This window comes from Erythrolamprus reginae, chromosome 10, assembly GCF_031021105.1.
Source record: "Erythrolamprus reginae isolate rEryReg1 chromosome 10, rEryReg1.hap1, whole genome shotgun sequence".
Lineage (NCBI taxonomy): Eukaryota > Metazoa > Chordata > Lepidosauria > Squamata > Dipsadidae > Erythrolamprus > Erythrolamprus reginae.
Genome location: NC_091959.1, coordinates 47,523,395 through 47,535,278, shown reverse-complemented (window position 1 = coordinate 47,535,278; position 11,884 = coordinate 47,523,395). Strand labels below are relative to the sequence as shown.

Below are 11,884 nucleotides of genomic sequence, written 5' to 3'. Positions count from 1 at the left end.
GTGGCCTCCAGGAAGGACGTCTTTGTGACGTCAAAGCTCCACCCATGGAATTCCCTATTGGGATTCCCCACCTCCTTTCCAACCTCCAGATCGGCCGAAAACGTCGCCACCGATTGCAAAAACGGCGCTCCACCGAGAAGCACCGCCGCCCAGCTGTCACCTTCTGAAACAGCCGGGCGCTTCTCGTTCGCCTCCGGGACCCGAACCCGAACGTCCGCTGTTTTAAAAGGTGACAGCCGGGCAGCGGCGCCCAACAGAGCGCCATTTTGCGATTTCCCCCCCTTTGCACGCATTAATCGCTTTTACATTGTTTCCTATGGGAAACAATGTTTTGTCTTACGAGCTTTTCGCCTTACGAACCTACTTCCGGAACCAATTAAGTTTGTAAGACGAGGTATTACTGTATCTGCATCTGAGTGTATCCCAGGTTTTTTTTTTATGGCTGAATTTATGTTAACCCAAACTCACAAAGGTGTCTCAAATCCCCCATGCTTGGCGGTATAGGTGGGTCTTAAGTAGTTTACGGAAGACAAGGAGGGTGGGAGCAGTTCTAATCTCCAGGGGGAGTTGATTCCAGAGGGCCGGGGCCACCACAGAGAAGGCTCTTGCCCTGGGGCCCGCCAGACGACATTGTTTAGTTGACGGGACCCGGAGAATGCCAATTCTGTGGGACCTTATCAGTTGCTGGGATTCGTGCAGTAGCAGGCAGTTCCGGAGGTACTCTGGTCCAATGCCATGTAGGGCTTTAAAGGTCATGACCAACACTTTGAATTGTGACCGGAAACTGATCAGCAGCCAATGCAGGCCACGCAGTGTTGTAGATACGTGGGCGAATCTGGGAAGCCCCACGATGGCTCTCGCGGCCGCGTTCTTCACGATCTGGAGTTTCCGAACACTTTTCAGAGGTAGCCCCATGTAGAGAGCGTTGCAGTAGTCGAGCCTCGAGGTGATGAGGGCATGAGTGACTGTGAGCAATGACTCCCTGTCCAAATATGGCCGCAACTGGTGCACCAGGCGAACCTGGGCAAACGCCCCCCTCGCCACAGCCGATTGAATAAATTAAATTGAATTGAATTGAAAGTTGTTCAGAGAAGGCCACGTTTTTTTTTTTTAAAAAACCCCAAACCTCAGCCCTGATTAAGAATAACTGCTACACTGCTAGGTTTTTTTAAAGTTCATTTTAATTCCTTAAATGAACTGCAGAGGAAAACCGCCCACCTGTGTTTTTTTACTTACAAAATCCTCTTTCCCTGCTCGCAACCGATTCCGTGGTAGACGTTGAGCTAATAATTGACCGGCTCGGATGATCTGGTGGAGATTCGTTTCGCCATCTTTTGACCGGCTCTTTCATTGCCTGTGCGTTGATAACAGAGTGATATACCGATAGATAGATATTATTGCTAACTCAGCTGGTTTTGCAAGATGGATGGCTGCTCGGGGCTGAGCACGTAGCGTTGTAGCTTTCAATTTCAAATGTTAAACTCCTTTCTGCACAGTCTTGGCTGGACCACGAGAGGCTTCCAGCTTTTTGGCTCTCGACTGCAAATTCTTGCCTTGCGGAGATTTGTATCTGTGGGTTGGTAGAACGTCTGACCAAGAACAGCTGGGAGTCTGTTGGTTAAGAAGACCACAATTCACACAAAATGCCCAACCCGATTCCCGAGTTCATGTGTTTTGTCATGACCTTTAAAGCCCTACATGGCTTTGGACCAGACTACCTCCGGAACCGCCTGCTACCGCACGAATCCCAGCGACCGATAAGGTCGCACAGAGTTGGCCTTCTCCGGGTCCCGTCGACTAAACAATGTCGTTTGGCGGGACCCAGGGGAAGAGCCTTCCCTGTGGTGGCCCCGGCCCTCTGGAACCAACTCCCCCTGGAGATTAGAATTGCCCCCACCTTCCCTGTCTTTCGTAAACTACTCAAGACTCATTTATACCGCCAGGCATGGGGGAGTTGAGATATTTCTTCCCCCTAAGCCATTACAAGTTATGCATGGTATGTCTGTGTGTATGTTTGGTTTTATAATAAGGGTTTTTAGTTTTTTTATTATTGGATTGTCACATGCTGTTTTTATCATTGTTGTTAGCCGCCCCAAGTCTATGGAGTGGGGCAGCATACAAATCCAATAAATTATAATAATAATTAATAATAATAATAATTATAATAATAATAATTATTATTATTATTATCATTATTATTATTTCTAGATTGCACGTTAGGTTGAATGGGCTGCTTTCAAAAGTGCCTCCTTATCTCCCTGCTCCAAAACTTTAAAAAATTAACCATGTTTGCTATCACGTGACCCCCATGTCTTAAGGGCCAGTTGCTGCTTGGATTTTTATCATGGGGCCACTGCAGTGAAGGGCTGCAAATTTTTTTACTATCAACTGTAGGTGTGGCTTATTTTGTGTCGGCCATGTGACCAGGTGGGAGTGGCTTGATCATGTGACAGGGTGGTGGTGTAAAAGTCATGTGACTGGCTTAAATGTGGCCAACTTGACCTCACTCACATGAAGGGTTTGGGTTAGAGTTAGGGTGCCTAGCCTCTCCTCGCCTCTAACAGACACAATTTCCCTATCTATTTACTATTACTGGACATCCAAACTATACTCTTTAATTCTATGTAATGTATGCCATATGTGTACATACATATTACACAGAGGCACACAAAAAGGTACATTATATGCTATATGAACTGTATGTGTTTGTACACAAACACACTAACAGCTTTTCTAAAATTATTTATTTATTTATTTATTTATTTATTTATTTATCTAGTTTCAAGTTTCAAGTTTTATTGGATTTATATGCCTCCCCTCTCCGAAAACTCGGGGCGGCTAACAGCAATCATAGACAGTATACAATAATAATCCAATACTAAAAGCAAATTAAACCCCCTTAATATACAAAAACCAAACATACATACAAACATACCATGCATACAATTGTAAAGGCCTAGGGGGAGAAGACATCTCAATTCCCCCATGCCTGGCGGCAGAGGTGGGTTTTAAGTAGCTTACGAAAGGCAATTTCTATTTATTTATCTATTTATCTATTTATCTATTTATCTATCTATCTATCTATCTATCTATCTATCTATCTATTAATCTATTTATCTATCTATCTATCTATCTATCTGTCTATCTATCTATGTATAATCTAATCTAATCTAATCTAATCTAATCTATCTATCTATCTATCTATCTATCTATCTAACTATCTATCTATCTATCTATTAGATTTGTATGCCGCCCCTCTCCGCAAACTCGGGGCGGCTAACAACAGTAAAAAGACAACGTAAACAAATCTAATATTAAAAAATCTAAGAACCCCAATTTAAGAGATCAGTCATACATACAGTCATACCATACATAAATTTTATAAGCCTAGGGGAAGAGAATATTTCAATTCCCCCATGCCTGATGACAGAGGTGGGTTTTTAAGAGCTTACGAAAGGCAAGGAGGGTGGGGGCAACTCTGATATCTGGTGGGAGTTGGTTCCATAGGGTCGGGGCCACCACAGAGAAGGCTCTTCCCTTGGGTCCCACCAAATGACATTATACACATTCAACCTCATTTACTGCGATAGGAAAAACATACCCAGAGCCCAGTAGGGAGAAAAAGAAAAAAAAAATCAAAATTTTTCTACCGGTACCGCATACTTAACCAAAATTTTCCTAGCGGTTCTACGTACCTGTAGTAGCTCCTGCAACATTTGTAAGTGAAAGGGCTGGTTTGAAGTCACGTTTTCCCCAATCCCCTTGCAACTTCGATGTCTAAACCAGTGTTTCCCAACCTTGGCAACTTGAAGATATTTTTATAATAAGGGTTTTTAGTTGTTTTATTAAATTGGATTGTTACATGTTGTTTTTTATCATTCTTGTTAGCCGCCCCGAGTCTGCGGAGAGGGGCGGCATACAAATCCAATAAATAAATAAAAATAAATAAAATAAATATTTGGACTTCAACTCCCAGAAGTCCCCAGCCAGCGAATGGGAGTTGAAGTCCAAATACCTTCAAGTTGCCAAGGTTGGGAAACACTGCTCTAAACAAACGAACTAGCTGTGTCGCTTGTTGAGTTTGACCTTCATGTATTGAGCCCAGCCTCTTACTGTTGTTCCATGGTTTCGGTCAATACTAGACGACCTACCAAATAAACTATGTACCATGCTGAATTTTAAAACGGGGTTTATTAACCACAATCGGTGGCGTCACAAACACCAATGCCAAACCAACAAGCAAAATAACAACGGATGAACCCAGCCTTAATTTTTTTAAACGGTAACTTTTTAACGCTGTGCTTTCCATAGTGAAAACTTACCTGGGCTAATTTCGGAGAGCTGGATGTGGGAAGCTGTCGGCTAGCCGCGGTGTAGAAAGCAGTGTCCGAGTTTGCACGCATCCCAGGGTCTAGATTCCTCCAGCCGCTCTCTCTGGATCGCAGGGGAGATGGTGGAAGGCTGGACAGTGACCTGGAATCCCTTTCCGTGACCATGGACGATCCTGTCCTGACCCTGGGGGCTAATTTCTTGACCATAAGCAAGCAAAACTGTCTCTTCTCCTCCTCAAGTTCTCGCAGCCGGCTGCGTTTCTGCTGTTCCAGCTTTTTTAGCATCTGGAAGAAGGAAAGAAGAGAGGAAGGATTGCAAGGGGGAATACCATCAAGCCTTTACCTGCTTCAGGTAAAAGGAAATGTTAGAAACATGGAAGACTGACGGCAGAAAAAGACCTCATGGTCCATCTAGTCTGCCCTTATACTATTTCCTGTATTTTATCTTACAATGGATATATGTTTATCCCAGTTTAAATTCAGTGACTGTGGATTCTTCCTCCCTCCCTCCCTCCCTTCCTTTTCTTTCCTTCCTCCCTTCCTCATTCATAGAAACATGGAAGATTGACGGCGGAAAAAGACCTCATGGTCCATCTAGTCTGCCCTTATACTATTTCCTGTATTTTATCTTAGGATGGATATGTGTTTATCCCAGTTTAAATTTAATGACTGTGGATTCTTCCTCCCTCCCTCCCTCCCTCCCTTCCTTTTCTTTCCTTCCTCCCTTCCTCATTCATAGAAACATAGAAGATTGACGGCGGAAAAAGACCTCATGGTCCATCTAGTCTGCCCTTATACTATTTCCTGTATTTTATCTTAGGATGGATATGTGTTTATCCCAGTTTAAATTTAATGACTGTGGATTCTTCCTTCCTCCCTCCCTCCCTTCCTTCTGTTTCTTTCCTTCCTCCCTTCCTCATTCATAGAAACATGGAAGATTGATGGCAGAAAAAGACTTCCTGGTCCATCTAGTCTGCCCTTATACTATTTCCTGTACTGTATTTTATCTTAGGATATGTGTTTATCCCAGTTTAAATTCAATGACTGTGGATTGTTCCTTCTTTCCTTCCTTCCTTCCTTCTCTTCCTCTCTTCTCTTTCTTTCTTTCCTTCCTTCCTTATTAATAGAAACATAGAAGATTGATGGCAGAAAAAGACCTCTTGGTCCATCTAGTCTGCCCTTGTACTATTTCCTGTACTTTATCTCACAATGGATCTATGTTTATCCCAGGCATGTTTAAATTCAGTTCCTGTGGATTGACCAACCACGTCTGCTGGGAGTTTGTTCCAAGGATCTACTCCTCTTTCAATCAAATAATATTTTCTCACTTGGCTTCTTACCTTTCCCCCAACTCACCTCAGATTGGGCCCCCTCGTTCTTGTGTTCACTTTCCTTATTAAACTAGAGGCTTAAATACGTGGCCTTACCGTGGCTAACTCCCTCTGTTCTTTGATCATCTTATTCTTCACTTGCTGGGGGGCCGTCAAGAAGTCTGCGAGGCACAAAGAGTAGAAAGAATCGTTCTTATATAAAAGCATTAAAGAGATTTTGGGGTCGCTGGCGATGGCCATGGTTGCTCAAGGTTAATGGAGCCGCCGGAAACCCCAACAGTGCTAAAAATTTTGGAACGGGGTAAAAAAATAGATGCTTGTCTTGAAAGGGCTGGACTTAGAGTGACCTACTGGCAAATGGCAAAAGAGCTTGCTTTCAACGCCAGGGATGAGGACATCCTGGTTTATCGCTTGAAGGCGCCTGGATTAATTCCCCCACGCTGGGCATCAGCTAAACATTGACTAAAGGCCTTGACTATTGACCCTTATTTTAGAAACACAGAAACATAGAAGACTGATGGCAGAAAAAGACCTCATGGTCCATCTAGTCTGCCCTTATACTATTTCCTGTATTTTATCTTACAATGGATATATGTTTATCCCAGGTATGTTTAAATTCAATTACTGTGGATTTATCTACCACGTCTGCTGGAAGTTTGTTCCAAGGATCTACTACTCTTTCAGTAAAATAATATTATCTCATGTTGCTTTTGATCTTTCCCCCAACTAACTTCAGATTGTGTCCCCTTGTTCTTGTGTTCACTTTCCTATTAAAAACACTTCCCTCCTGGACCTTATTTAACCCTTTAACATATTTAAATGTTTCGATCATGTCCCCCCTTTTCCTTCTGTCCTCCAGACTATACAGATTGAGTTCATTAAGTCTTTCCTGATACGTTTTATGCTTAAGACCTTCCACCATTCTTGTAGCCCATCTTTGGACCCGCTCAATTTTGTCAATATCTTTTTGTAGGGGAGATCTCCAGAACTGAACATAGTATTATTCCAAATGGGGTTTCACCAGCACTCTATATAGCGGGATCATAATCTCCCTCTTCCTGCTTGTTATACCTCTATGCAGCCAAGCATCCTACTTGCTTTCCCTACCGCCTGACTGCACTGCTCACCCATTTTGAGACTGTCAGAAATCACTACCCCTAAATCCTTCTTTTCTGAAGTTTTTGCTAACACAGAACTACTAATGCAATACTCAGATTGAGGATTCCTTTTCCCCCAAGTGCATTATTTTACATTTGGAAACATTAAACTGCAGTTTCCATTGCTTTGACCATTTATCTAGTAAAGCTAAATCATTTACCATATTACAGACGCCTCCAGGAATATCAACCCTATTGCACACTTTAGAGTCATCGGTAATATAGTAATAATAATGATGCTTTAAAAAAGAATTCATGTGCAGCACAGTTGAAGTTATGATGCAAAAATCAATGAAGAAAGGGCTGGAGGGAAAGTTACACTACCAAAATAGAAGGTCGGGTTGGAAAATAAGATTAGCAAAGCCGAAATCAGATGCAAGTAAGCTTAAACAGATGAAAGGAAGGGGGGAAAACCTGGAAAATAATCAAACGATCAAAGAAGAAGAAAAAATCATCCATAAAACCCCCCAATAACAACCCAACAACTTAGAAACAAGGAATGTCAAAGAAGGGCTGGGAATAATAAAGCAATCAGTAACAGTTGAAGCCAGGAAAATTGAGCAGCTGTGAAGTTCAAATTGCAAACTTTAGGCAGAATGTCCACTAGGTTAGGTAGCTAGGGTGAAAATAAAATTGGACGTCTTTGGAGCTTTGTTGTCAAAAAGTAGGATGCTTGGCTGCATAGCTAGAGGTATAACAAGCAGGAAGAGGGAGATTGTGATCCCGCTATATAGAGTGCTGGTGAGACCACATTTGGAATACTGTGTTCAGTTCTGGAGACCTCAGCTACAAAAAGATATTGACAAAATTGAAGGGGTCCAAAGACGGGCTACAAGAATGGTGGAAGGTCTTAAGCATAAAACGTATCAGGAAAGACTTCATGAACTCAATCTGTAGAGTCTGGAGGACAGAAGGAAAAGGGGGGACATGATCAAAACATTTAAATATGTTAAAGGGTTAAATAAGGTCCAGGAGGGAAGTGTTTTTAATAGGAAAGGGAACACAAGAACAAGGGGACACAATCTGAAGTTAGTTGGGGGAAAGATCAAAAGCAACGTGAGAAAATATTATTTCACTGAAAGAGTAGTAGATCCTTGGAACAAACTTCCAGCAGACATGGTTGATAAATACAGAGTAACTGAACTTAAACATGCCTGGGATAAACATATATCCATTGTAAGATAAAATACAGGAAATAGTATAAGGGCAGACTAGATGGACCATGAGGTCTTTTTCTGCTGTCAGTCTTCTATGTTTCTGTGTTTCTAAAATAAGGGTCAATAGTCAAGGCCTTTAGTCAATGTGAAGAGACGGATTCATTTTTAAGCAGCAGGGTTCATTGGGAAGGTTACAGAGGTCATCTAGTCCACCCCACCTCCCCACCAAGCAGAGACCCTACAACTATTTTTGACAAATGTCAATCTAGTCTTTTCTTTGAAAGGAGGAGTTGGCTAGAGTTGTTTTTAAAAAAAATTAATTTCCACTGCTGTGGTTGATGGGAGCTGTCCTCCATTCCATCTGAAGCAGGGTTACTCCACCTTTGTCCATTGAAGCCATGTGGACTTCAACTCCCAGAATGTTCGGGGCGAAAAATTCTCTCTTTTTACGCGGGAGCGTCCGCGAAAGGGACGATGGGAGTTGTAGGGCAGCCCGAGTAAGGCACATACCATTCCCACAGTGTGTGTGGGGGGGAAGGACAGTAACAAGAAAAGGGCTTCTGGTGTTATTTTTTTACCACAGGCGCACATTTTTTCCTTCTCCTTAGCTTCCAATCGCAACGCAACGGGAGATTTTAGTCTTTTTTTTTCTTTCACCTCCTTTCGCACTTGGTTCCTCCCGGCCGTCTCCATAGCAACCGAGGAAGGCGCCGGGAAAGATGGCGGCGCCGTCGCAAGGCGATCCTGAGGCCCGGAGGGAGCCGGCCGTCTTAGCCTCGCCATGAGCCTCAGGGGGATCATTTGGGGGCTGCTGTGGCTGTTTGGAGCCGGGGCCCAGGATGAAGAGCGGGGTGGGTGAGGGGAAGGTTCAAGGGGGCGGGGGGGGAGAGGGGGGGCTTAAACAGCAACGGGCAGGCAGACATCCAACAGGTGCCGTTTGATGCCAGTTTCATGGGATTTAGTTCTGTTGGCCTGGCAGCCCTAAAATCTCTTCCTCCCGCCTTTGCTTTCTTCTTTTCCATCTTCTTTCTTTTTCTTTCTTTCTTTCTTTCTCTCTCTCTCTTTCTTTCTTTCTCTCCTTCCTTTCTTCCTCCCTCTCTTCTTTCTTCCAACTTATCTCTTACCTTCCTCCTCTGTACTTCCCCCACCCTTTGCTTTCTTCTTTTCCACCCTTCCTTCCTTCCCTCCTTCCTTCCAACCTATCTCCTCCCTCTCTTCTTTGTTCCAACTTATCTCTTTCCTCCCTCCCTTCCTCCTCTGTCCTTCTTCCTACCTTTGCTTTCTTTTCCCCCCTTCCTTCCTTCCCTCCTTCCTTTTTTCATTCTTTTTCTTCTTTCTAACCTATCTCCTTCTTTCTTTCTTCAAACGTCTCTTTCATCCCTACCTTCCTCCCATGCCTTTGCTTTTTTCTTTTTCATTCATTTTCTTTTCTTTCACCCTTCCTCCCTCCTTTCTTCCAACCTATCTCCTCCCTCCCTTCCTTCCTTCCTTCCTACCTTCCTATCTCTTCCCTCCCTTCTTTCTTTCTTCTAACGGGTCTTACCTATCTCCTCTCTTTTTTACTCCCTCTCTCCCACCTCCATTCTTTCCTTCTGCCTTCGTCTTTCCCATCTTTTTTTCCAACCTATCTCTACGTTCCTTCTTTCCTTCCCTCCATTCCCTCATAGTCAGGTTCACATGATCACACAGTGACAAGTTTAGCTTGTGCCATCAAAGCTCTTGAGTCCTTTTTGGAGTGAGCGGCATATAAATACAAATAATAATAATAAATAAATAGCTAAGTCTAATATGGCTAAAAGTGTTTGTGAACTAGTGCTTTGTTTTTGAGTTTCCCTTGATTGGGTTTGGTTCAGGCTGTCTTGAATCAAGAGGGTCCAAAGCCTTCAGTAAATTGCAACTAGTTCGGTGTGGTCAAAAACATTCCTCTTTGCAGCTCCGAATGATGACCCAAAAACACAGCCTTCAAAATCTCTTATGGTGCCCTAGATTTCCTTAGCTTTTACTATTGGTGAGATGAAACAGTTATGAAATTGATCACTTTAGGGAGAAAAAGGTTTGCAAAGATTTAGCGAGCGATATCAACATGTCTCCAAAAAATGATACCGATTTCCCTGTTTAGATTTCCAACCTTCGTTCATCCACATGTCCGGGACGATAGTCACAGCTTCTTTGACCAACAGCCAAGCAGATATATTCTCTCTCGCTGTGGCAGACAACGAAACAGGTAAGCATCCTTCAAAATCATTTTTTGGAATGGCCCCAGGAAGCTCTGGAACTCCAAAGGGCATAGGGAAGAAATTAGTAATTTTTTTTCTTTTGCAAATGAATTAGCCTTACTCCCCTAGGAAGAATGATGCTTGGGAGATGAGAATACAGTGTTCCCTCGCTTTTCGCGGGCGATGCGTTCTGAGACTTCCCGCGAAAGTCGAATTTCCGCGAAGTAGAGATGCGGAAGTAAATACACTATTTTTGGCTATGAACAGTATCACAAACCTTCCCTTAACACTTTAAACCCCTAAATTGCCATTTTCCATTCCCTTAGCAACCATTCAGATTATTACTCACCATGTTTATTTATTAAAGTTTATTTTTAAAAATATTTATTAAATGCAGACGAAAGTTTGGCGATGACATATGACGTCATCGGGTGGGAAAAACCGTGGTATAGGGGAAAAACCCGCAAAGTATTTTTTAATTAATATTTTTGAAAAACCGTGGTATAGACTTTCCGCGAAGTTCAAACCCACGAAAATCGAGGGAACACTGTACCTAGGATAATGCGGGATCCAATCTGGGTTGGTCAACAGGACCAGGAGCTTAGTCTTTTGAGCTTTCAGACTCGTACTTTCAGACTTCGATTTGGCAGATTGAAACATCCTTGCTCTGAGGATCAGCAAGAAGGGAGGACATGAGAGGTTGGGAATGGTTTTAACAAGATTTGTGATTTTATTAGATATGTTCTAGTTAAGTTTGTATAATGCCTATTGTCTGTCTTTGATAGTTGTATATGGCATGCTGTTATGCCCTTTGTTAAAAGGGCATTATAAATAAATGTTTGTTGTTGTTATCATCATCATTTATTATTATTATTATTATTATTATTATTATTTCAACAATACAACACAGCAAACGAGATTACTATGCTGGATTTCGTATTTCATTCCCCAGTCGGGCGCTTCCCAAGCACCTAGGGCTGCGTGATGTAGCGACGAATTTTGTGTGCCGATCCCAGTAAAGCGGCCTTTTGCAATTGAAGATTTTGTCAATTTTGTGGAGATTTTGTCAATTCCGACAGTTTTCAAATGTCCGCTGAGATCCTTTGGCACTACACCCAGCGTGTCAAGTACCGCATGAATCCCAGCGATCAATAAGGTCCCACAGAGTTGGCCTTCTCCGGGTCCCGTCGACTAAACAATGTCGTTTGGCGGAGCCCAGGGGAAGAGCCTTCTCTGTGGCGGCCCCGGCCCTCTGGAACCAACTCCCCCCGGAGATTAGAACTGCCCCCACCCTTCCTGTCTTTCGTAAACTACTCAAGACTCATTTATTCTGCCAGGCATGGGGGAGTTGAGATATTCCTTCCCCCTAGGCCATTACAAGTTATGCATGTTATGTCTGTGTGTATGTTTGGTTTTATAATAAGGGTTTTTAATTGTTTTATTATTGGATTGTCACATGTTGTTTTTATCATTGTTGTTAGCCACCCCTAGTCTATGGAGAGGGGCGGCATACAAATCCAATAAATAATAATAATAATAATAATAATAATAATAATAATAATAATAATTATTATTATTATTATTATTATTATGCCAGAGTCGTTGCAGCTCGATTTTCAGATCTTCGTATTTCGCAAGTTTCTCTAGCTGCATCTCCTCAATTCTGCTGTCCCCTGGGATTGCGGTGTCGAT

At 42.7% G+C, this 11,884-nt stretch overlaps 1 protein-coding gene across 4 annotated transcripts in view; it reads left to right on the top strand.

Moving 5' to 3' along the window:
- The first annotated feature begins 4,163 nt into the window (after window positions 1-4,163).
- The window catches only part of TCTN2 (tectonic family member 2), a 29,598-nt gene continuing 21,877 nt past the window's right edge, over window positions 4,164-11,884 (top strand). Inside the window, exons 1-2 of one of the 4 annotated variants that reach the window (XM_070763152.1) lie at window positions 4,164-4,683; window positions 10,096-10,200. In XM_070763152.1, coding sequence (XP_070619253.1) covers window positions 10,119-10,200 — 82 coding nt within the window. In that variant the 5' untranslated portion in view covers window positions 4,164-4,683; window positions 10,096-10,118. Of the gene's footprint in view, window positions 4,684-8,504; window positions 8,828-10,095; window positions 10,201-11,884 lie in introns of those variants that run through there. The other 3 variants (XM_070763151.1, XM_070763150.1, XM_070763148.1) reach the window with 3 other exon arrangements.